The following is a 26,743-nucleotide window of genomic DNA, read 5'->3' on the forward strand; positions in this document are numbered from 1 at the left end:
ATATCCTGGATTAACTAACAGACTTTATTTATCCCTGAAGTGGACACAACGGGGCCTTTATTCCCAGGAACACCCACGAACACCACTATCTGAAGATACTACTTTTATAAATAGTGTATCCTCACCTGCCAGTTCTAGAATCATCATTAGCATTCAGCTCTGCCACCCCCCCGCCGGACAGCCGCGCCGCGCGCGCCATGAAGTACGGCGGCAGCTCGCCCAGCGCCGTGCCCGCGCCCCACAGCATCGACTCCACGCGCACCTTCGACATGATGCTCCATATCGACACCGCGCTGCTCGGGTCTACGTCCGTGGGACATATTATGCTGGAAACATTTATTTGTTTCTTACACATATATAACAAAACAGTTATAGTACTAATGCGATGTTATATAGACAAAAAGATTAGATTAAGTGTAAGCTTTATAAATATTTAAACATTTAGTTATTGTTATATTATTCGTCAAAAAAATATTATATTTTTTTTTACTGGCAACATTCTCCTTTTGGTTCACGCTTGCTTGTACAAGAGGAAAAACATGCGGGTATGGGCTTAGTTGTGTTATTAAGTATTAGCTCTAAGATTGCAACTCGTCACTATATTCCAAAACAACCCGTATAACCAAAACATCGCACTACATTCTAAAACACCCTGTATACCCCAACCTTTGTACTACATTCAACTCCGTCTTTCTTTAACTTGACAGTATATTTTAGAGCACCCTGTATAACCGCGTCTGCCGTACATCCCGCCACACCCTGTACACTCACTCGTTGGGGTAGGGCGGCTCGGGGAAGTTGAGCGCGCCGCACTCGTACGCGGCGAGCGTGACGCGCGCGATGTGCGGCCCGAGGTACAGCAGGAACGTGTGCAGCCCCGTGCCGAGCCCCACCGAGCTGCACACGCCCAGCACCACCCACCAGCCCCACCACGCCAGCGTCGACACCAACAACTGCAATGACACGTGGACAATTGTATCATTCGTACTTAAATAAACAACCCACCAGCAACACCACGACAGCGTCGACACCAACCACTGCAATGTGGGGACATGTGTAACCATAACTTACAACCGTTACAAATATCACATGGAGATATATATCAGCTCATATTAAAATAACCATAACTTATAACCGTTTTCAATAAACGATCTCAGTCTCAATCTTTAATCCGATTCCAAGGATAAACCAATCAAAATAAGTCAATTTTTACGCATGTCAAAAAAGCTTTGTTGTGATTGGTAAATTTTTAAAGACAGATTGAAAAAGGGATTCGGATCGTTTATTGAAAATAGCGGTAAATGAAATAGTATTATTATGGATTAAAATATATAATAATATCATCCCTGTATTATATACTGTCCCACTGCTGGGCATGGACCTCCTCTACTACTGAGAGGGATGAGGCCTTAGTCCACCACGCTGGCCTAGTGCAAATTGGTAGACTCCACACACCTTTGAAATTCCTATAGAGAACTTCTAAGATGTGCAGGTTTCCTCACGATGTTTTCCTTCGTCGTTAAAGCAAGCGATAAATTCCTAAGAATACACACATAATTTCAGTAAAATCTGAGCTGTGTACCCTTAGTATTCGAACCTACGGATCTTCGTCTTGGCAGCCCGTTCCACACCCAACTAGGCCATTATGGAATATTTTGATGAAAATTAAACTTCATCGCTATTAAATACATACATGGTAGGTCTCTCATATGTTAGAGTCCGGTAGGTACCACCGCAATGTCTATTTCTGCCGCCAAGCAGCAGTGTGTAGTCACTGTTGTGTTCCGGTTTGAAGGACATTGTAGCCAGTGTAACTACTGGACATAATGAGACTTAACATCTCATGCCTCAGGATGGCGAGCGCAGTGGAATACCAAACAATACTGTGTAATTCAAGGTGTTGGGTAGTGTTTCTACTGTTTATGGGCGGTCATATTACCTACCATCAGGCAAGCTCGTCTCGTCATTCATAGCAACAACAACAAAAAAAGCATCTGCTCGTAGCGGTTCTCAGGACAACAATGTCCAAATTCCAAATACACTATATGTAATTAGTAATTGCAATATACTCACGTGTATGTACGGCTGGTGCGGCCCACTTACGTAATATGACACAGCTGTGCCGCTTAAACCTACCAATATACTCAACGCCAGCAATTTGTACGCTAACAATCTGTAATTAATGGAGAAACAATCTTATTCGTATAGTCACAAAGTGTCATATCGTACGACTATGTTAAAAAGTCACTTAAACCAATACGTGACTAATGCACGACCCACTTTTATATCACACGATGAGGAATTCTCACCTATGGAGTGCAGTGTTCATTAATATAAACAGCTCCCTGAAGAAATACTCGAGCGTGGTGATCGGCCGCCTCCATAGCACCAGGCTGTCAGTATCCATCGTAGTTATAGCACTTCTGCTTCTGAGAACAAACATTTGGATATGTACTCTGTGTGATTCGTTGTTATATAGGATGGCTAAAGAAAGTATAGACATACAGACTTAAACGTCTAGGCCATCAGATAATCTTGATTGACACGGTCTAAATTTATAGCAACTTTCACCTACGTGAAACTGTGCAGTCAAGTTAATTGTTTGCTAGATATTTATTTTATACAAAATCCAATACTTTTTTCATTGTAATATTTGTATTCTTTTAAATGGTAAGGGTAATATCGGATCACGGGGTAATTCCGTTCTTTCAAGATTGCTGCTAAAACCGACATCATTTTCTAATACGGACAATACATCCTGAAATTACATGGTGTAATGTACCGCAATTGTTTGCTCCTGTATTACTTATAGTTGCATTTTAACTGTAAACTCAAAACAACGGAATTACCCCGTGATCTGATCTTACCCCAACTAGCCTATGGGGCATTCCACGTGAAGCGGGCACGAAAAAAAACTCGATGTCTCAGATTTTCGTAATATTTGATTATGTTATACCTGTATATGTCCTCGATCCAGATACAAAATATTATTAAAGTGTAAAGCCTGGTAAGCGAGTTAAAGGACTTTGAAGTATTGACTGGCCGGCTGGTATACGCCACTTCGAATTCAATTATCAAGTTTTTAAATGTTACAATAAAATAAATAAAGCAATGAAATAAATACTTCATTTAATGAGCTTTTTTATTGTATTTTTGGAAATTGAAAAATGTTTTTTTTTGTTTGATAAAAATATGTTTGAAAGTTTCAAACTTGAATTTCACAAAGTTGGCATATTTATATTTTTTTATTTTTTTCTAAAAATAGCTCCTATTGTATAGATAATTCCTGCGAAGTTTCATAATGGGCTGAGAAGTAGTTTAGGAGCTAGACCGATTACAGTGCCGAAGCGCGGTGGTCGCCAGAAAGAGCGAAGTAGTAAAAACTTTCAATTAAACTAAATACTTTCGATTAGACTATTTTATCATGTTTTGCATCGCTCTAACGATTCAATTACATCTGATTATAATATAAAAAAATATATTTATATTACTGACGGTGTACAACAACATTTGAAACTTGGCAAGGATAATCTATATACAATATTGGCTATTTTAGTAGAAAAACGTTATTATATAAATATGCCAACTTTGTGAAATACAAGTTTGAAACATTAAAATATATATGAATAATAATAATAAATAGTAGTAGTAATAATAAATATGAGTTTGTGGCATTGATGTTCTAGCCTATATGCATAAGCGGTCGGGTATCGTGAAGGCTTTTGTTTGATGCGTTATGTAAACTAGCCTGTGTCTCCAGGCGTTTTAGGTTACCACTGAGACCGTCAAATTGCCCTTCTGCCATGTGAAGTGGCACGAAAATGAAATTCTGCATCTTTACCACAATCCTGTTTGAAATATAACAAGTTAATACAATTAAATCTTTTTAAAATGTTGTTGTGCACCGTCAGTAATATAAATATATTTTTTTTTATATTATAATTAGATGTAATTGAATCGTTAGAGCGATGCAAAACATGATAAAATAGTCTAATCGAAAGTATTTAGTTTAATTGAAAGTTTTTACTACTTCGCTCTTTCTGGCGACCGTCGCGCTTCGGCACTGTAATCGGTCTAGCTCCTAAACTACTTCTCAGCCCATTATGAAACTTCGCAGAGATTATCTATACAATAGTAGCTATTTTTAGAAAAAAAATACAAATATGCCAACTTTGTGAAATTCAAGTTTGAAACTTTCAAACACATTTTTTTCAAAGAAAAAAAACATTTTTCAATTTCCAAAAATACAATAAAAAAGCTCAATAAATGAAGTATTTATTTCATTGCTTTATTTATTTTATTGTAACATTTAAAAACTTGATAATTGGATTCGAAGTGGCGTGTACCAGCCGGCCAGTCAAAACTTAAAAGTCCTTTAACTTGCTTACCAGGCTTTATACTTTAATAATATTTTGTATCTGGATCGAGGACATATACAGGTATAACATAATCAAATATTACGAAAATCTGAGACATCGAGTTTTTTTTCGTGCCTGCTTCACGTGGAATGCCCCCTATACTAATATTATAAAAAAATCAAGTTGGTTGGAAGTTTATTAGAATAAACCATAGAAACAACTGAACGGATTTGGATGAATTTTAGCATATACTTATTTAACATACTACGTATACATTTTGGATTACATTATTTTACCCCTAAATAATGACATAGTGGGACTAATTATATAGTGGGACTATTGAGAAATACTTAAGGTACTAAATAGAAATATATCTTTTATGTTTCACTATTGAAGAAATGAAAGTTCAAAGTGCGACCCCGCTCGGATCAGAAATTCAATTATCGGATAAATTTAAAAACCGATTCAGACAACCAATCAACGTTAAAGTACGGGTTTAATTAAGTTTTTTATTATGAAACTAAAAAATAGTCTGTGAAAAATCGTTTGAGCGAACCAAATTACATTTTAATAACAAAAAAGGAATCTAATGAAATGGAAAAAAAAAAAATTTTTTTTTTTGCGGATCCGCTTTTTCTCGGAGCTATGTGAAAGAAATAATATTGTGACCGTGCATTTTCCGAATTCCGGGCATTACCGAATATATAAATCCAGGATTTAGTTTATCAACGTTCCAAGTTTAAATCCAAATACGTTAAGCTATTTCAGCGTTTACTTGTCACAAACTTTTGCATTCATATTATCTGGATGCATTATGGTTCGATAAAAAAAGTTGAGTTAAAATCTTTTTTTTTTACTGGCAAGTATACCTGGCATTAATAAAAACAATACATATTCTAAATTTGAAATTGTTACCGGTAACAGGTAGTAAGTCCGTCAATAAATAGGTTACATATTCTAAATTTGATATTGTAACCGGTAACAGCTAAGTACTGAGTACATGATGAACCAACTAATTAATATCATTCAGATTAGACAGACCGAAAAATTCGAACGCGTTTATTTTTAACCTCGCTACGTTCATTAATATTGTTGACACGAGTGTCGCAGAAGTGCCCCTTATCTAATCGTCCATCTTGGGTACCGACTACCGATCGTAACTCGGCCATGGTCTTCCGAGGTTTTGTACTGTGTCGAAATTTATAAGTTTTTTTTTTAATATATGTTATGTTTAAGAATGATGTATCTTTAAAAGGATTTTGAAAAATAAAATGCGCTAATAAAATCGATAAAAATATTTTATTAGTTTAATTGCAGACAGTGCCTAGTGTAGAATGTTTTGCTAAATCTGACTGTTATTCTTTTGTTTTGGAAATAAATGTTTATTATTATTATATATTTTAAGTTTTTTAAACTTCTCCCATTTCTGGGGTATTTCACCAAAGCTGCGGGCTTTTGGCTATTATTATTCATTCTTAAACCATGATTTTGTAATTTCTAATTACCTCTTAACCATACGAAGTATTTATTTTGTCACATATATGCTCATACTAAAGGGCAAACAAGTCATAAAATCGAGCCGTTACCGCCAAATTGTCGTAAGCGACACTTTTGTCAAAAATGCGTTTTTTATCCTAAGTAGTATTTTAAGCCACTACGGACCTAACCCTGTGGTCGTTTCCCCCCAAAATAAAGCCGTTATAAAATTATAGCAAGTGCTAAAATTATCGTGAATATATATATTTTTAAATCCATAACGTAACCGACAGCAAGAATTTTTGTCGTAAGTGCCATGCGATCGATTATTTGTAGCACAAGCGACCCTATATTTCCCACATAGGTGATGGACTTTGAGGCTTTTACTATAAACCAACCTGTCAAGACCTGGTTATTTTGACAAATTTCTGATGTGACAAACATCGTTCTGATTGAATTATAAGTTGCAGATAGTAAATTCCAGAATAATCTTATAAAAGTACAAAACACAGAAATAAATCTAGTAGTAATGTTCGCAAAATATCATACAATTATGTCATAAACTACAATGGATATAATATTCAAGTGTGTCAACATTTTTTACCTGAAACCCTAAACATATCTCAAATATCTTTGAGATACACCATCTGAAATGCCAATAAAATTCTGAATACCACTCGAGGTGGCAGAAGAACTCGTTGTCCTCATAATAAATCAGATGAAGTAGAAGTCGCACAGTTAAAATCATTCATTGAGATGTTGCCTGCTGTTCCATTCCACTATTATCGCAATAAAAGGACTAAATTATATTTACCTCAAGAATTTCAGAACATTTCGTTTTCGTAATTACAGTAGGTTGATCACTTGAAAGGAAACAATCTAGAATCATCAGTATTATCAAAAACAGTATTTCGTTATATATTTAAAACAGATTTTAATATCGGATTCTATCTCCCTAAAGAAGACAAATGTGTTTTTTGTGAGAAATGCAAAAACTTGTCACTTGAGAACAGATTTTTTTTAACGAACCACTGAATATTAAAATCACATTCTGGGTGAAGAAAGATGCAAGCCACTGTTTTTAGAATACCACAAAAATGAGCAAAGTAGCTGATCCTAACTCCTTATGCGTTTGCTTTGATTTAGAAGAAGATCTCAATACTCCTCTTTGTAATAGTGTGACCTTATATTACCCGAGAAAATATGCATACTAAAATGAACGTATATACGAAAGTGGCACAAGGAATGAATATTGTTACGTGTAGGGGTGAAAGCCAAGAAAAAAAGAGGCTGTAATGAAATAGTCACAGTTCTGTATAAGTTTTCTTTTTTCTTTATTGCTTTGAATAACGAGGCGAGCTTGCCGATCGCCTAATGGTAATCGATACGACCGCCCATAAACAGTAAAATCAGCATCCAATACCTTGAATCACAAAGTATTGTTTGGTATTCCACTGCGCTCGCCATCCTGAGACGTGAGATGTTCAATCTCAATATGTCCAGTAGTTATACTGGCTACAATGTTGTACCAACCGGAACACAACGGCAGAAATAGACATTGCAGTGGTACCTACTCAGGCCGACTCTCACATATGAGAGACCTACCACCTATTTGAATATGATAGACCAAAAAGTACCTATACTGTGGTTAATCTATATTCTGATCGCTGTGCCGGGCAAACAGGAACCGTGCAATGATATCTATGTTAATTAATTTCTTGAAAACCGCAATAATTACACAAATAAAGATAACTTATCTTTTACCTGGACACACTATGATGCTTGTTAATTCTATTCATAGCAGTTAAAAGATTTGTTCGTAATAAAACAGTATGGGCTCCCTCTTAGTGGCCAACTATGGTTACTAATGCTAGACATAATCCTAAAAGCTACATTGTAAATGTTTTCAAATATGGAGACTTCATGGATTGGAAGATATTTTCACAAGCTTTATTGCTAGCTAAATTTAAAATTCATTTTAATTCTTTAAGAGTGGTGCAATTTCATAAAAATATTACTATTGTTAAATTTCAATATGGATTTTCGAAGACAGTGACAATGCCGAAATAGATATGGATTTTATCATCAGACCGAGAGCAAACAGTGCTATCGTCCAAAAAGGACGTACTCTTTTATACGCCGAAGGGCTCAAAATTTCAGCAGCTAAATACAAAGATTTACAGGAGCTATGCAACAAAACCGTAATACCAAACAGATACCATCAAGAATATTCAAGTATGAGGCATGATCGAACCACATGTGATGCTTTAGCTGAAACGGATGAAGATGAGAATCAGGAGAATTAAATATATTTCACTTCATTTTACATGAGCACTAGTACATAATCTGATGGGTCTCACGTTTAATATATTTATTATTAAATTATAACGTTTTATTTTAAAACCATGATGGAACAATATCTGGTGTTAAGTGAAAACGGACGAAGATGATTCGTACCAGAAGAAAAACTTTATTTCATTTCATTCATTCCATTTTTAGTTTAACTAACCTTGATCTTGTTACTCGAAATTTTTAATATAACAAAAATATAATTTTCAAATATAATACTAGGTACTATTTCATTTGAAAACCTTCTAAAATATCTATTTATTTATCAAACATAGTTTTTTGGATATGGTAATATTGACAGATCTTTTTATCGTAAATGCCAAAAGAACCTTAGATTATGATGGCAAAATTAATGTAAGCGACATAAAAGGCATAAATACTTAATATTTTTGACTTTTAAAAAATTATATATATAAATGTATAAAAATAATGAATGTATGTAAAATTTCAATTTAAATGCATAATTCCTTTTGAAAATATTTAAAAAAAACCTTCTCCTGTAAAATTTGTTTTTTGTCGGTTGCGCTAAAACGGCGGTAAAGGCTCGAAATATTGTCACTAATATATTTTCATGTCTCGGTCGGTATGCCTACACTGGCATGTTAATTGCTAACCTAAAATACTATAACGAAAATAAAATTCGAATTGACTAGAAATAAAAACGTAGGAATACATTTAAACATTTCATCTATAGTATATTAAAATAGGAACGCGGCAATAATACTTTTAAGAAAACAGTTAATTACGAGAATAAATTAGCAGTATCAAAAAACAAAATGACGGCATAAATAAAACGGTCATTACTGTCAACATACACATTTTTTTAAAGCCAAGGAAAAAAAACGCGATGACAGTGGGTTATTGGCACGAAAGGAAAAGTTTCTAAGTCAGTGACTCAAGTGGCCTCAAGAGCGCGTTCCCTAACCTTTTAACCCGATTTTTGAAGCTCTCCGTGAACTTCCGTACTTTACATTTCAAAGGGAACCGGTACAAAGGTTCATTGTTAACTACTGTAGTCAGTTTTGGCTATATGAATCAGCAAATAAGGTATGTCCGTATAGTACAGTCTTGGAGAAAACTTAAGTTATATAAATCTTGCTAGTATGATACTTATATTCGCTCGGAAAACGACCAGGGTGTAAAACCCGCCATCTCGGCCCACGTAAATATCTAGCGTTCCGGGATCAGCTTGTGTATATCCGCTTTCAAACAGGCTGGCATAACCGTAACGACTGGCGATGACATTTCTCATCAATTGACACTTTATCCGGACCCTCTCCACCCACCATCAGATGCAGATGTCACTGTCATGCAAGTGTAAAGAAAAATCCAGCTTGTCTGTAGCGCGCCCCACGCTGAGGATTATTTATTCAAAACATTCAAGGTTCAGCAATGTACTGACATTTTTTTCTGATCTTATACTCTTCTATGAGAGGTAGCAATCACACTGATACATGATTGCCTCGGTGGCGTAGTTGTATTACCGTACAATTGCAGTGCTGAGGTCACGAGCTCGATCATCGGGTCAGGATATGATAATGGGTTTTTCTAGTCAGTATCAGCCCGGAGTTCTGGGCTGGATAGGCTCGCTTCCTATTAGATCATTGGACGGAATAAACACGGTGGAAAGTAGCTTTTACTTGCACGACAATGTGTCCCCACTGCACCTGATGGTAAGTGGAGTGCGTTCCAAAAGAATGTCGACTGACGAGAGATGATTACCGCTCGGCAGTCGACACAATTATTCCGGCCCGTTGGAACTGGATATACACAGGCTGATCCAGGAATTTGACTCAATCACGTGGACCACTATGGCGGATTTTAACGCCTTGTGTACGGTGGTCGCTACCCGGGCGGATATAAAATATATCCCACCACCAAAAAAATAATTTATACCTTAAAGTGATATAGGCTATTTGCCCTACAAATATCTCGTACAATTTGTATTTTTTACAAACTTTATTCTTTAGTAATTACTTGCGCGTTTTCTTTCGCCAATAGGCTAATTATATTCAAAGACGCATAGCAACTATTGTTATCACAAATTATGTTTACTCATTAAGATAACTATTAACAGTTTGTAAAGTATTTATCTTTAAAGATATCAAATTATTTAACATATTTTCGAACATTCGATAAAATCTATTAGTATTCATTATAAAAACTCGTATTTTTTACAGCATTATCGGGCACAATCGCGCAATGCCATTTAAAACTGTCGTGTAGCTTTTGTCATTAATGTGTATGTGTTATACACTGCATAGTGACGCTGCAATGAATATCGCGAATGTAGAAGTCGGTCATGTGCCGCAAGTATTTTTATTAAGGGACGAAAAAAAACAATTTCGAAAATCGGTCCACAAATGGCGGAGTAATCGCGTAACAAACACACAAAAAAAACATACAGTCGAATTGAGAACCTCCTCCTTTTTTGAAGCCGGTTAAAAAGTATCGAGCTATACCTAATATGATCCACTTTCGATCGTCAATTGAAGGGTAATGATCCCATAAAAGACCAGTTTCTATAATTTACAAAGGGCAGACAGGGGCACAATTTGTTCCCTTCTTTCACACTGTATGCTGTAGTTGATATCTTTTTCTACACATATAATAGGAAGGTATAGGGTGGTATAAAATGTCCCATCTATAATGTATTTGATGATGACTATCTCACTGTACAAATAACTAACCATGCATCATATCAGTGCGGAAGCGTTCGCTTACAAGAAAAACAGTGGAGAGGAATTTAAGTTATAATGAAATGGGTATTTATGATTTTCTAATATATCCCTTTGAGTTCTAAAATTAAATAAACCCAAAATTTACCTGATCTCCTTGATAGGTTGAGGGTGGTGAAGTCCGTTGCGCGTGCGCTGCTCAGTGTCTGCTTGCACAGCCGCCGCCAGCTTGTAGTACCCGAGACGGGCGAGCTACGGTTAAAAATATGCAACTTTTACTTTCATCTCACCTTTTTTTGGTTTTTTATTCGCTGTCAAAACGTGCCATATATTGCTGACAACTGAGATCAAATTGACATGTAATTAGGTATTTTATTGTAGTTGTTAAAATTTGCGAGATATTCGAATTAAAAAACTTTTAACTGAACTAGCAGCTATGCTAGTCGGGATAGGAATGGTTCAACTCTAGGAAACGGCAAAGTTCATACATATGTATTTTAGTTGGCGTCTGTCTGTTGTCAGTGTCTGCACCAATAAAATGATTGACAAAATCGAGCGAAGGAATTTTCAAACGAAGATTTATTTGTTTTGATGTAGCAAAGACCCGAGTGGACATAAATTAAAAGCAATAAATGTCGATATATGGACGCTGAAACTGACATAACTTCTAACACGTTACACGACATTCATGATTAACTATTTCAGAGTTATTAATGTTTTGGTTGCGAGTACTTCCAACCATTGTATTTATTAGTAGCAATAAAAAAGATCAATTATTATTCATATCGTAAAAATGCATTAACTATATTGCTCGTAGATAGATGACAGCAATATATGACAAACTTATTTCAATTCACACTACTATCTTGGAAATATGCCTTATTGATAATTGTCAGCCATATATGGCAAATACAGCGACACATGTCACCTTACAAATTACTCGTAATTTAATACGACCAATTAGGGGCCGTTCAAGTATTACGTATCGCCATATTTAAAGATTTTTGAACACTCCCCCCCTTGCCCCATGTAACGCGCCGTAACGTTTTCCTGTACGCCAAACAAAAGTTATTAATGTGATATTTTTTTTGGAATATTCACAATTTATACAAAATACCGAGAAGTCGCTAAAATACCATTGTTATTGTTTTAAAATAAAAAAAACAATGTTAGATAACGCTTTGTACGAGATCCCCTCCCGCCCCTGTAACGCATCGTAACGTTTCACAAGACACCCCCCCCCCCTCCCTCTCAAATTGCGTTACGTAACACTTGAACGGCCCCTTAACAGCGCTAGTATTCGCAAATCTCCATGACCATTGCGAGCGTAATTTCTCTCGGGGTTTTTAATTTACACTCCAATCACGTCACAGGAGGTTAGCAAAGGAACGTGGGCAGCCTTGAGCATTAAAACGACCAGGGGCCTTATTCTCTATCCCGCACGTTATTTAAACAGTGTGTAACAAGCACGTAACACAACACATCATGTTTAGGACTATAGAAATTTGGCTTACAGAATACCATTCCACGCACATTTCTCGAAGACAACATGACACGGCCGCGTTACGCGTTTACACTATCATACAGAATAAGGGCCCAGAACGGTATACACTTGGCTTGTTTCCACGCAATCCGTACATATTGGACTGATAATTTAATTCGGCGTATTTTCACCATTGTTATGTGGAGAATCGTAAACTGTAACATTTAATTCTAAACACGTGCGAAACACTAGTTAGAACTGGAGATGTTTTTTTGATTCGTCGAATCTAGCATCTAATGTATAGAGCATAAATAAGCTCCATGTTTTTTGGGTACCTCATGGAATACTAAATCTAACTTTTCCCAAATAATCCAGATTACTGATCATATCTTTAATCAATTGCAATGCTAGAGACAATATATGCTGTAAAATGTTTAATACCCTACATTTTAGATCAGCAATAGTGTGACGTATTTGGACAATAAAATAGGAGTTTTGTCCTAAGGACCGTATTTGGACAGAGTGGGATGTCGAACCAAACAAGAAAAGCCATTTGGCACAATCGATTTAGAATTACATTTGAAGATTAAATAATCTAGGAATCCAGGTACAACGTAAGTGCGCATACGGAATAGCCAACAACAGGCTACAATAGGTCTTGCTGTCTTTGCTGCATTGCTAATCCACACAATTAACTCTACGAGCAATAATTGAGCGCTACAGGCCCGAAATTACTACTTTCCAAACCTTCTACACCTCCAGCCGCCTTTCAATCTTTGAAAACAATTCTGAATTCGGTAGTAACTAAAGGCCGTATTAATCAACCAGTCTCGCTCTTGAGTACAACTTTAAGTAGACGTTTTAAGGTCTTGAACTATTTAATAAACAAAACCTGAGATGTAATTTAAGCGACAGTTTTCGAGTCGGCGCCGTTTAATAATCAAAACTTACCTGTCAAAACTGTCACTTAAGATATTATTTGAGATGTGGTTGATATGTGTTTATTAAATAGTGACGATCTTAAGCTTTCAAAATCCAGCATATGTTGTTTCTTAAGATATTATTTAAGTTTTTTTTACATCAGTTTATTAAATAGGGACGATCTTAAGATGCCTCCGTTAACATCTCAGCTGATGACACTTCAGAGCGAAATTTAGTTACATCTATTAATAAGGCCCTTAGTTCAAACCATCAAAGTTTCACTTCGTATTAACCCATTTAGCATTGGAATGTTTGCCGGCAAACATGACAGTTACATGACATTACGCGTGTCAGGGGAATATAAACCTTATTATATAGTATATAATAAGTTTATATTCCCGTGACACACGTAATGTCATGTAGCTGTCATGTTTGCCGGCAAACATTCCGCTGGTAAATGAGTAAAGGAGCTGGTGTAGGCGTTGATACCGCGTTGATATTATAATTATGCCGTTACGAAACGGACTGCGACTAATTATAATGCGCCCTTACTTTATAAACAGCTTGCATAAGTCTATCACTTTCTACTTTGTACGGATAGCTTAAGAGTGAACGAGACAAATGCGCAAGACCGTGGATCTAAAGTTCAAAAAATATTGAAATGTTTCCTTTTTGATTTGAGGAACTTAATTCTAAACATCACACAATAAATAAATCAAAAATAGTTAATTTAATAGTTAACTTAGCACTGCATTCTAAGATATAAAAACTTCGTGCAAAATATTGAACAGAAAAATAAAAACGTACTACGTGAATTGGAATTCTAAAAAAAAGATTAGAATACGAAAATTACGAATAAGTAATTAAAAAAGAAACACCATGCGCCACAGTTCTAAAAACCTAACTACATAGTACATACTAGCAAAAATGTATGCTGAATAAATTAGATAAGTATTAAAATTAGTTAGAATTTTGGTGTTAGGCATGTTTGGTGATAAAATTAAAATAGATTTGCGTTTTTAATGTAAAATGAAGAAACACCTGAATTTAAATTAAAAAACAAATGTTTTTATCTATAAAATTAGTCCTAAAGCAAGAATTCTTATTTGATAATTTCACTTAATGTTATTTGCAGAGATAACTAAATACGGAAGTTATACAACAAAAAGATATATAGCTAGAAAAAAATCTACCTTTTCAATATTAGGCACTCCCACAACACAATGTAGGCACTTAATTTAAATATTTTCTTAAGAAAAAAAAAAACATCACTAATAAAAACAAAACTTTTTAAATGTATTCGAAATTCAAATATTAGAACACTAATACGTAACGCATGTAACTGGCATAATGACGTCGCGAGTGAAATGAAATGGCGGGCGAATACGAAAAAAAAAAGTTTCACTTTCGACTACGCTCTCTCTCATTTCACTATCGTTTAGGCTACTGAGATGTTAACAATAGATATTTAGAAACGTTTCTACACTATCTGCACTGATAAGCGATAATTGTCTGTAGTAAATGTGTTAGACATATTTACTTTATATTGTTGACAATTGACATCACGGAACAAGACACAAATAAATTGTAGGTTATGAATTTCCATGGCCGATTTTTTTTATCGAAATAACAGTTGAATGTTGAACCTATAGGTCATTGATCTGCGGCCTTACTAAAAATTTTCATATAATTAAAATTTGCCATTTTGAACTTAATTTCAATGCCTTTTAACCAATAATTTCATAGGGTATATTGAAATAAATTCGAACTGTAGGACAAAATCCTTGAGTTAAAGCACAGCTAAAGCCATTGGGTGTGTGTTAGAAAATGTTGAATTTACCAGTAATTTTGATTGAACGATCTTACCCCGCTATCCGAAATTACCCCAACTTTAATGTCCCTGTATGAAACTAGAAAGACTTTATCTGCATCGATATGACTATATTTTTTATGACCAGCAAACTACTGCACCTAACGGTAAGTGAAGTGGGGACCAGATCGTGTCGACTGACGAGTGATGATCATCTCTCGTCGGTAGACACAATTACATCAGCTTTTTAAAATATACAATGCCCATCCCGGAACGCGACACTCACGTGGGCCACTATGGCGGGTTTTAGCACCTTGTGTACAATGGTCGCTGTCCGAGCGGATACAAATATCCAACCAGCAATATTTTATTATCATTCTCTCCACACCGAGTACTTACTAAACGTTGTTACGCAAGTATGATTGACGTGTGTTCACCGTTCCCTGCTGTGCCAACATTTCTCGGATCATGTGTTCGTTCATAATAAACTTACAATCAAATGTAAAGTTACATTTGTAGTCCGTTTATTTCTGTTTGTATGGATTTTTGTTTACTGTAACTTTATTTCTTGTTTTTCTTACGACCTTGTCTTATAACTGACTGCCTCGGTGGCGTAGTTGTATTACGACTGCAGTGCTGAGGTCTCGGGTTCGATGCCTGTGTCGGGCAAGGTAATGGATTTTTCTACTGAGTATCAGCCCGGACTCTGGAATTTGTGCCCGATAAGGCGATAGGTTTGCCCACATCATATCATGGGACGGAGTATACATGGCGGGAAAGTGGGTGAACAAGTTACGCCTCTGCCTACCCATTCGGGGATAAATGACGTGAGTGTGTGCATGTGTCTTACCATTTTAAATTTGAAACAGGGCGATCTTCACAAAGTTGCATTGATTTTTACGTTTAATAGGAAACGTTGAAATTACTGATCTGATTTTGATAAAATTTAGTACATAGGCTACTTACTGCCTTGATAAACAATTAGGATACTTTATGTGGGAAAAGTTTTAGTTTCCTATTGTATTACTTTTATTCTCGATAAAGGCTTTCCGGCTTCAATCAGCGACGTTTATGAGAGTCAAAGCAAGGTATATACTCATTACTCTAAAACAAGGAGTTGACGATTGTGAAGAATCGCTGTAAGAAATACAATTCACTAGGAATTACGCGTGGGTTGTTCGGTATTGTAACGCCGTTTATTTTATTAATATCATCACTATTTTGTGTATGGCAGTGGCAAATTAATCAGGTGACGGAAGTTCGAATCGCAGTTAGCAGTAATTTGTAATTTAGATATACTAATCTAAACAGATTCCGTTTTTTTTTAATGAAATGTCCATGGAAATACATTAACCCATCTCCACGCTATTTGAGGACAAACTAACAAAAAAAAATACCAAGTCTTACTTACGGTTTCGCAAAAGAAGTCACATTACGCACTTTTCTTTAAATTAGCTAAACATCCACATATCTCAACAAACTTTCTGATTACATCAGTCCAAAACACGAGTAAAATGCACAATTTTTATAAAGGAATAACATTAATAAAAGATAAATCATTAAATATTATTTATGCGAGAAACGATCACAGAACAAAGACTCCACGCGCGGCACAAAGACTGAGCCAAATAATTTATAACAGGCTTCTGCCCGGGGCTGCGCTCAGTTCCTTACAAATGGGGGTCTTAACTTATTAAAATTTTAAATTGCTACTTTTGAGGGTGAATCCCGTCATCAGTTTATTCCTGAGTTGGGTGAGACACAGTGTCGAAGAGTTCATATGACCAGAATCCTATCGGCTTCCTTTTTTGTAGAATCTTATTATCATTAGAACGATTTGCAGGCCTTATTTATGCATATTAGTATAAACCGATTCCTACCTGCTTCCTTTTAGTATTTTATTATCACTTGAAAGATTTGCAGACCGCATTTATGCATATTAGTTAAGTTGATTTTTATGTTGTGTCTTGTTCTCTTTTAGAAAATTTATCCTTTCGCCACTGGTGGAGTCCATCCCAGGACGGTAAATACCACTTATATTTATATAATCATTAAACAAACCTGCATTAATTATATAAAATATGTTTTTAGATTCTAGGACAAACAGCCTCTAGAAAATATCTTTAATTATGCCTAGGTTAGAGTTTTAATGTACACAGACACTTAAATAAAATAAAATGCTTAATCATCACGCTTCTTTACGGCTTATGATAAGTCAAGGTGCATGAGAATATTTAATTATTACTTAAATTAAGTCGTTTATATCACTACAGAATTTAAATATTGAATATAAATGAAAGAGTACGCAGTAAACAAAGAAGCCAGCTCGGGCTGGCAGGAAATAATGGCAATAGCTAAATTAACGATATACAGTGGAATCAGTGTTCGAAAAATGCTATAGCGATTGCAATTAAGGCCTTTCATTATTATCTATAATATAAAGTATACGAGTGCTTAGGGACGGATAAACAACGATTATTGTTTCAAAATAGTATTTGAACAAGTTAATTGTAATTCAATATACAGACGTCTTATTTTTTTTTTAAATACGTATAGAAAAATACGTATAAGAAAACACAGACAGTTGGCACAGATTTTGTTCTATTCACGCAAAAAATACAATTAACGACAACTAACAGCTGACGGCGGACTTTTCACTACACATTTTTTATTGGCGCATGGCTTTTATCCAAATACCTTTCTAACACTAAATTGAACCTTAATAACACAGAGTAAAGTCCAGTATTGAACATGTTTCACATCAGTCAATAACCACTATATTAATTCCTAGACAATACAACATACTACAGCGAGTATTTCTACTACGTTTCATACTACGAACGTATTATTTTCTGATTATCAACCTTATTACATTAATGTTTGAGTTGAATTTCTAACGTACAGCTATTTAGTTTCCGGAAATAGCCGAGGTGGCGTGACAGTAGCGCATGCGCGTGCGCAGGTCCACTGACCCGTATACGCACGAAATCCGAACAATATGTAGCTAATGCGATGTTTACTGCGAAATTGCACATTGAGATTTGTTTTGGCATGCGCGGTGTCGTACTCAGAACTGAAACGTTTGGATATAAAAGTATTTATTCTACGAAGAATCAAGAAGTAGTGAGGTTACCACTCATAAAACCGTGTTACTTCATGTCTGCATTTCGTGGGATTTGCGAAATAAGGATAAGATCGTCCCGAACTATTTTTTAGATAATATTGTACGGCCAATAAATATTTTGTAATTTAAAAAAGAATATCGTAGACCGCTCTTTTAATACCTCGAATAAGCTTGCCATCTCGAGCGTATTTGTTTCTTTAATCCAAAAATTCCCCAAAATAATGCTTTGTTGATTTAATGCTCTACCTATCCTTTAAGATACAGGCGTGAAGGTACATACGTAAATAAATATCGTGTTCTTTTACGAACAAACATAACATTGTTCCCGATAAGGCTGAATATAAACGAACAACGCTATAATTACTTTGTTTGTGTTCTTGAGACTTAACGGATCATGATTTGATTTTTATAACCGAGTGGTTATACATACGTATATCTACTAAATCAATTATACATACATCACATATAATTGTCCAAGTACCTATGTTTGTCAAGTTTGTAGATTTTAGTTTTATTTTTTTTGGAATAACTGCTTTATTTGTCTGTATTTTGCAATATCGGTTACTCATGAGTTTTTTAACTCTCATTATAGGTATCTCAAGATACAGGCATAGCCTAGTTTGGTGACCCCTCACAATAATTGAAATGCTTAAACTCAGATATGCCAATTATTGTTTATGTACTTATTAATGTTATTATTTCTGTGTTCTTTTTGTTCCAATAAAGTTAAGTTATTATTGTTATTATTTAAAAAAGGTAGGTATCAGTGGCGAATGGTGACATATTCCGTAAGAGAAGCCGACACAATATATAGGTACTAATATGCATTAATGCGGTCTGTAAATCGTTGTCATGATTCTACATAAGATACGAAAGGGAAGCCGGTAGGAATCGGGTTATATGCACCCTTTGACATTGGTATACGTTTTACTTTATGAAATATTTTAAATGTCCTTGACTTGTCGAATTACAGATGAAAGCGCCATCTGTAATTCGAGTGAATTTTTACGGATTTCTCCCAATAGAAAACTTACTTCATTAAGTGCAGATTATTTTAATGTCTAATGTAAATCATTTCTTAATTCTCACAATGGTAATTTACAATGGCGAAGGGTCCATATAACCCGATTAATGCCGGCTTCCCTTTTGAAATTTATGTAAAAACTAACTATCATTAGACCGCGTTTAAGCATATTATTAGTACCTATAAGTTTAGTCGGGTTTTCTTTCGCAAAACTTCACCATTAGTCACTGGTAATTTATGTATACGGTAGAGTCATTAGTAAGTATCGGCCGATAGACGATCCCAATCTTAATTTTCGATCTAATCCCGAAAAAAAAAACGATCATAATAAGTCATTCGGAACCATGTTGAAAACATGTTCTGATCGGTCCATTTTTACGATCTAACAGCATTTAGAAAGAAACTAGCATTTAGGAAGTAACAGAGATGGGAAATAAAATCGTATACCTATGATTTCATATCCATACGGAGATAAATGCAGAAATATAGGTCATATTGTGATAAATAGCGTCCCTCGGTCTGTCGCGGGTGTAATTGGGGTCAGAGGGGATGCGCGAGGGCCGTGCTTGCTGAAGCAAAAACAGCCTGATGTGACAGCCCTAGCTATGTTCTATGTTGAGGGGCTCCTTTTTCCACACTACTTTTTTACTGGTGGTAGGTCTCTCATATGTGAGAGTCCGCCTGGGCAGGTACTACCGCAATGTCTATTTCTGCGCCCAACAACAATATAACCACGGTTGTGTTCCGGTTTGAAAGACACTGTCGCCAGTGTAGCTACTGGACATAATAGGACTTAACATCTCATGTCCTGGGATGGCGCAGTGGAATACCAAACAATACTTTGTAATTTAAGGTGTGAATGATGTTTCTACTGTTTATAGACGGTCGTATCGCTTACCATCAGGCGAACGGCAAACTCGTCTCGTCATTAACAACATAAAAAAAAGACTTAGCCCGTATCAAGTCAGGCCGTTGTGTGTGGACAGCCTTAACTGTTATTGAACTATATTGGCTGACGATTTTTTCATACATTGGTTTAGCCATGAATCATGATATTATGATGTAAATTCGAAAGGTAGAGTACAACTAGCGGCCCTACATTTCGGGAATTTCCAGGATACAATGTATTGGAATTACCAGTTCTAATATGTTAAATTGTCACGGAATTTAATATTCTATAATATTTTTCTCGTGCAATTGTAGTTATTCAAAACCATGCTAATTTATGTCTAATATCAATTCGATGAACCATGGGGGCAGTTCACAGACGATTCGCTAATTTAAAAATATTCCTAACTCATATCAGTCTTACTTATAAACTTGTTTGAGCGTTAAGAGGTAGTTAAGAATTGCTTAAATAGCTGTCAAAAACATCACTGGATTCCTAGTTTAAATCTTATTAAGTTGCAAGATGCCGGGTTTCGATTTGTTACAGCTGATTGAGTAAATTTGTGTTTTAATTAAGCATAGCTTTGCGATTTTTTTATAAATAAGACTGAATAAGTTGAGTAATGCATAAATTCGAAATCCAGGCAACTAACTTCTTTGAATCATAAATTTCGATACCAAACTAACGATTGCTAGTAATATCGAAAACTTCAATATTCAGCAAACAATCAAAGACAAGGACATCGTTTTCATAGATTGTATACGCTATCCATTTACACTCACGTACACTTTCGTAGAATGCACGTATTTTAAAACAGATATAGTAAACAACGGTGAAAAATGACGTTCAATACGAGCGATAGATCACGAACAAAGACTCCTCATTTACGTGTATTCACGATGCGTTTCAAATGATATCGAATGGAAATGCTTTTCGATCACTACACGGTTTAATGTTTACTCTGTTTTCTACGATGGTTGACGTATTTAGATTTTGCATAATAATTAATACCCTAACCTTCATTAACTGGTACATAATATCAGATCTATATTATATACTGTCCCACTGCTGGGCACGGGTCTCCTCTAACTACGAGAGGGATTAGGCCTTAGTCCACCACGCTGGCCTAGTGCGGATTGGTAGACTTCACACACCCTCAGAATTCCTATAGAGAATTTCTAAGGTATGGAGGTTTCCTCACGATATTTTCCTTCACCGTTAAAGCAAGCGATAATGCACAAAGAATACACACATAATTATTTTTAGAAAAATCAGAGGTATGTGCCCTTGGGATTTGAACCTGCGGACATTCGTCTTGGCAGTCCATTCCATACCCATCTAGGCTATCGCCGCTTTTTTAACTGGTATAAAACAGCTTAAGATTCCACGCGTATTTTTCAAGTTCTCAAGTGTTACCAGGTATACCAAATTGTACCAAGTAGTTTTAGTAAATCATGGCTTGTGGACAGACATGCCATGACCAGCGTCCTAGCTGGAAATTCCACTGATATTATGTATGACATTGTTAATAACTTAGTATCAGTGACCCACTTACATACTGACCTAATTTATGCGAAAACATCACCTACGATGCAGTATTTACCTATCCGCCTGTCGTCAGCTATCTGTTTATTAATTCTACACATTTTTTATAAGATATGATGATTTATAGCTTCATAAAGCCGGTTTGATTACGATTTGTAATTATTATTCTTTTTTTATTGCTTTGAATGACGAGACGAGCTTGCCGTTTGCTTTATGGTAAGCGATACAATCATAAATAGCGGAAACACCATCCAACACCTTGAACTACAAAGTATTGTTTGGTATTTCACTGCGTTCGCCATCCTGAGATATGAGATGTTAAGTATTATGTCCAGTAGTTACACTGGCTGCAATGTCCTTCAAACCGGAACACAACAAAGTTTGAAACAATCCACGTCAAATTTAGACTTATATCCTTAGGACCGTTAATAAATGAAACTCTATTTCCCTTTGAACTGATATATAAACTGAGAGCTGTTAAACTAGTCAACAGGTTAACATTATAGTTATTTAAAAAAAAAAACATAACGGCATCACAAATTATATTTTGGCAGTAAGTTATTTATTAAATAGCGCGTACTCAGCTGACAGCAGGCGCTCAAATGGCAGCTTAAGTTTTGTTTATTAAATAGTTTAAGTACATTTTTTATTAAGACCCGACACAAACCTGAGTTTAGATTATTAATACGGCGCCTAGTCTCTACACACACACATTACATAAACTAAGTTAATACTTGTGCAGGTTTTGTTAGTTATTTAAGTATCCTGAAAAATTTTATGCGTGTTATCCTTGTGCGTTTAGGAACTATGTATTGCCAACTAAGAAAATAATAAGTCTAAAAGTAAAGGCGTTAATTATGAACTCAAAGCAATTATATTGGTCGTGTTAACCTGCAACGTGGGCATCAAATGCACTCCTCTTAGATTTTATCAGGGTTTACTGAAAGGCTTGGCCAAATCCGACATAAAGTGCCAGGTGTGCCACATTCTGGGATCAGCCTGTGTATCCGGTTTTAAGCTTAAGTCCGGTTTTAAGTTTTTGAGCGGCGATAGCCTAGTTGGGTGTGGAACGGACTGCCGAGGCGAATGTCCGCAGGTTCAAATCCCAAGGGCACACACCTCTGACTTTTCTAAAAAATCATGTGTGTATTCTTTGTAAATTTATCGTTCGCTTTAACGGTGAAGGAAAACATCGTGAAGAAACCTGCACATCCGAGAAGTTCTCTATAGGAATTTCGAAAGTGTGTGAAGTCTACCAATCCGCACTAGGCCAGCGTGGTGGACTAAGGCCTAATCCCTCTCAGTAGTAGAGGAGGCCCGTGCTCAGCAGTGGGCAAGTATATAATACAGGGCTGATATTATTATTATTATTATTATCCGGTTTTAAACAGTCTTTATTCCGGAAAAACCACGCGGGCGGAACCGCAGGCAAAAATGACTCCTAAATACGAACACCACGCCGAGGCCATAATTGATAACCTAATACGATAACCGGAAATAACTGGAATAATGAACGCAAAATCGATGTAATCGATAACCGTATCAATCGATACGCTTAATCAATTATAAAAATTATATGTGAATATTTACGTAAATCGAAATCAATGTCATACGTATGATATAAAATATAGTACCCGTATTCATTTACACTCTGTAATGAATTATAATATCTAGTAATATCTATACAAATATCATAAAAGGTGCAACTTAACCATTGTCATTAATCAGAAGCTACATTTCACTCACTATTATACATCACTCTCTTATCAAGGCAAAAGACTCATTTGCTTGCAGGACTGCGAGCAAAACCACTCACAACTATTTACCATCATAAAGAATCACATCCATAAAACCTTATATTAGAGATCTTCGCATAAAAAAGTCCGACATCCAAGCATTAAACATATTTAAATAAAATTGAAAACAAATATGAAATACGATTCCTCCTAATCGGTCAGAAACTACCCACGATTACGCTGTCTCCATTGTTATAATTTGCCATCAGATGACCTTCTCCCGTTTTATTGTAAAAACAAGTATTTTAACACGAAACTCGGAAGGTATAATTCCTTTTCAACATGAATTGCAAGTCGCATAAACATTAAAAGGCAAATAAACATATGAAAAAGTATGTAAACAACGATTATTTATACGCTGTTTACACAAACTAATACAGGGGTGCGTCGAATTAGTATTAACGTGCCAAAATCCAGGCGCCAAGATGTCAGCTGTTGTGTTAAATCTCTTATTGCGAATGATATAGAATTCATTGTTAATCAACAACAATAATTGCAGTTTGCTTGGAAGGTGTTTAGTATACCGTTCGTCGAAGCCGAGGTAAGTATAAGGGGGATACGCTACCGGCTTTAGCTGGGGCGTCGGCAAGGTTCTAGACCCTAGGGAGGAAGCCAGGGACCTAGGATGGGGCCATGAACTCAAGCTTGATGCAATATCATCAGCATAAGACAAATTATAATTTGCCAACAAAAAAATTGCCAAAGCCGGCCCTATAGGAAAGAAGACTGAGATTAAGAAAAGCAAAGTTAACTTTAAACATCACCTTAGGAATAACGCACACTGCCTACTTTTTAAACTATTGACGACAAATTTGTGCGCGAGTGACAACGGCCGAGGTTAATCGCGTTTTATGCCCGGCCGCACATTATCCGAAAATAGTCGCTCAATTGCCGGAACAAAACTATAGCGTACGTGTTCAAGGGTTTAATCAGCGAACGTTCAAAAACTCAACATGTCTCGCAAATTTGATCAAGCAAATCTATGTGTATTGCCTAAGCCAGCAAACGGGCAAGAGGCTCAATTGTTCGTATATGTACCTCATCATCCACAAACCCGAACAATAGCAGAAGAATCATTGATGAGTTTGTTGGGTTAAGAATAACAGAAGGTTGAGACGGTGTTGGTGCTCCTGGCTATCACTCAGGGTCAAGCTACGTATCAAATAGCGGGCCCTTTCCGCCTCCTGGGATTGGAATCACTGTTAATTAAGATACTCAATAACTCGGTGCTTAAAATATAACTCATTCACAGCAACAGCAAGCAGACACATTCAGGGACAGTTCCGTGCAGAACATCTTAGTGCACCAAAATACCCCAGAGACCCTGAAGTGGTGGTAGACATAATGCGTTTTTTTCACGCAAAAAAGACACATTGGTTTTACCACGTGGTACTACCACGAACGACCAGACCCATTCATACTGTAGACATGTTTATCCACCAGAAGGCTCTACCCCAGTGTTTCCTAGCCTTTTTTAGGCTATGCCCCACCTTAACATTTCTAAAATATTTATGCACTACATACATGATTTTTTAACCTTTAAAAATTGTTTTGTTCCCTTAAGAAATATTAATGATAAGTTTTAGGAAGAAATTACAATATGAAATTGTTATCAAAACATCGTAAGTAAAATTTCAAAACAAATAATGAAAAACTGAAAATCCTGTGTAAATTGCCCCCCTTTACTATCAAATTGCCCACCTGTGGGGTGTGGGCCCCACGTTGGGACACACGGCTCTACCCCCTTTATCATTTTGGATAACTTGTCGGAAATAATAGATGCGTTTTCATTGAGCCTTACTCCCAAAACAGATGTAAGCACAAGGTTGTCTGTATAAGACGTGGACCTCGGCTGATGCCATATAAGGGGTAAGACAAATAAAGAAATCAGTTAGCACCAACTTAGCGTGACAATACGATTTCAAAATGAAAGCGTATTAAGGCCTTCTCCGAGCACATTTCTCCTCGAGCATTAGTTCATTTACGGCACATGAATTACGGTTGGAAATACGCAAAATTACGATAATTAAAAAAGAAATGGAATAGAAAATATTCAACTGCCAATGTGTTATTGCTTAATAATTTTGGTTGAAAATTACAATGATGGCATTATGATTATGAAATTAATTAAACAATATCTACATAATATAAACTTTAAACAACTAAAGTAAAGACAAAATATTGTAGAATAATGTTTATTTTTCTACTTATAGTATTAATTTCGAATAATAGCTTCTAAAAATACGGTTAGCGTGCCGTTTTGATTGGGACACTTAATGCTGCAGGTTATCAAAACCTAAACATTACCATGGGCGCCGCCAAGTTTACTTTTAAGGAGGTGCAACTACATAAGTAAGCACTACATAATATACAATGCAATAACAATTTTTTTTTAAATAAAAGTCGCGCGGTTATTTGCATGTGCCTAACCAGTGATGTGACTTATCTAAGATACAAGTATTTGAAATACAGATACAAGATACAAAATACGTATTTTCATCTTGTATCTAAAATACTTTTTTAGAAAGGATTTTGTATCTTGTATTTAAATACTTTTGTTTAGTATCTTAGTATTTTATAAATACTTTTTCTGATAAAATACTTTAGAAAAAGTAGAGATTATTTGGTGTCGTTTATAAAATAAATGCGTAGAACTGACCGAGCCGTTCTTGGACACTATACTTGAGGAAAAATTAATAGATAGCGACTCTTTCTTTCTACAAATTTCACCGGCTGTTATGAATAGTTATGATTGATTTGAAATCAGTTATTTTTCGTTTACTTTTGTGAAATTGGAGATCGTAAATATGGAAACGTAAGCTTTATTTTATTCAGCTACTTTATCTATTTCTATACTATATACTTCCTTTCGATCCGATCCGTTTTTTTAAATGAAGTGGGTACCAAAAGAGCGTAAAGAATATGTAAAAGAACTTATACTGACTGAAACACGAAAAATAAATTGATCTGAAAAAACAAGAATCTGAGGCTTTGGACAATGTAGAAGGTGATATTAAATAAGTGAAAGGATGAATCTTATTAAATTTTTTTAGCGGATTCGGATTCCTCTATTGCAAGTGGCGAAAACACGGGGTTTCCTGCCAGCGCTGCTGACTTAGAAACTTTGCAATACCTTAATAATAAAGACATAAGCCTAAAGAGCTTAAATACTTACACTACAATAAAAAAAATAAATTTTAAAATACACTTGTTTGCCGAGCTCTGCCTCTGTGGAACGACTTTTTTCTTATGGGGGTATGATCATGTGGCCTCATCGAAGGAAAATGAGT

General features: G+C 35.7%; 1 protein-coding gene across 2 annotated transcripts in view; it reads right to left on the bottom strand.

Annotated features, from left to right (window-relative positions):
• The window catches only part of LOC115442664 (vacuole membrane protein 1), a 38,389-nt gene that overhangs the window by 5,168 nt on the left and 6,478 nt on the right, over positions 1-26,743 (bottom strand). For both annotated transcript variants that reach the window (XM_030167783.2, XM_030167782.2), the window contains exons 3-7: positions 11,010-11,113; positions 2,310-2,429; positions 2,074-2,173; positions 772-953; positions 126-326 (exon numbers count right to left, since the gene is read on the bottom strand). In XM_030167783.2, the coding sequence (XP_030023643.2) occupies positions 126-326; positions 772-953; positions 2,074-2,173; positions 2,310-2,429; positions 11,010-11,113 (707 nt within the window). The remainder of the gene's footprint in view (positions 1-125; positions 327-771; positions 954-2,073; positions 2,174-2,309; positions 2,430-11,009; positions 11,114-26,743) is intronic.

The sequence above is a fragment of the Manduca sexta genome, chromosome 9 (assembly GCF_014839805.1).
Source record: "Manduca sexta isolate Smith_Timp_Sample1 chromosome 9, JHU_Msex_v1.0, whole genome shotgun sequence".
NCBI lineage: Eukaryota > Metazoa > Arthropoda > Insecta > Lepidoptera > Sphingidae > Manduca > Manduca sexta.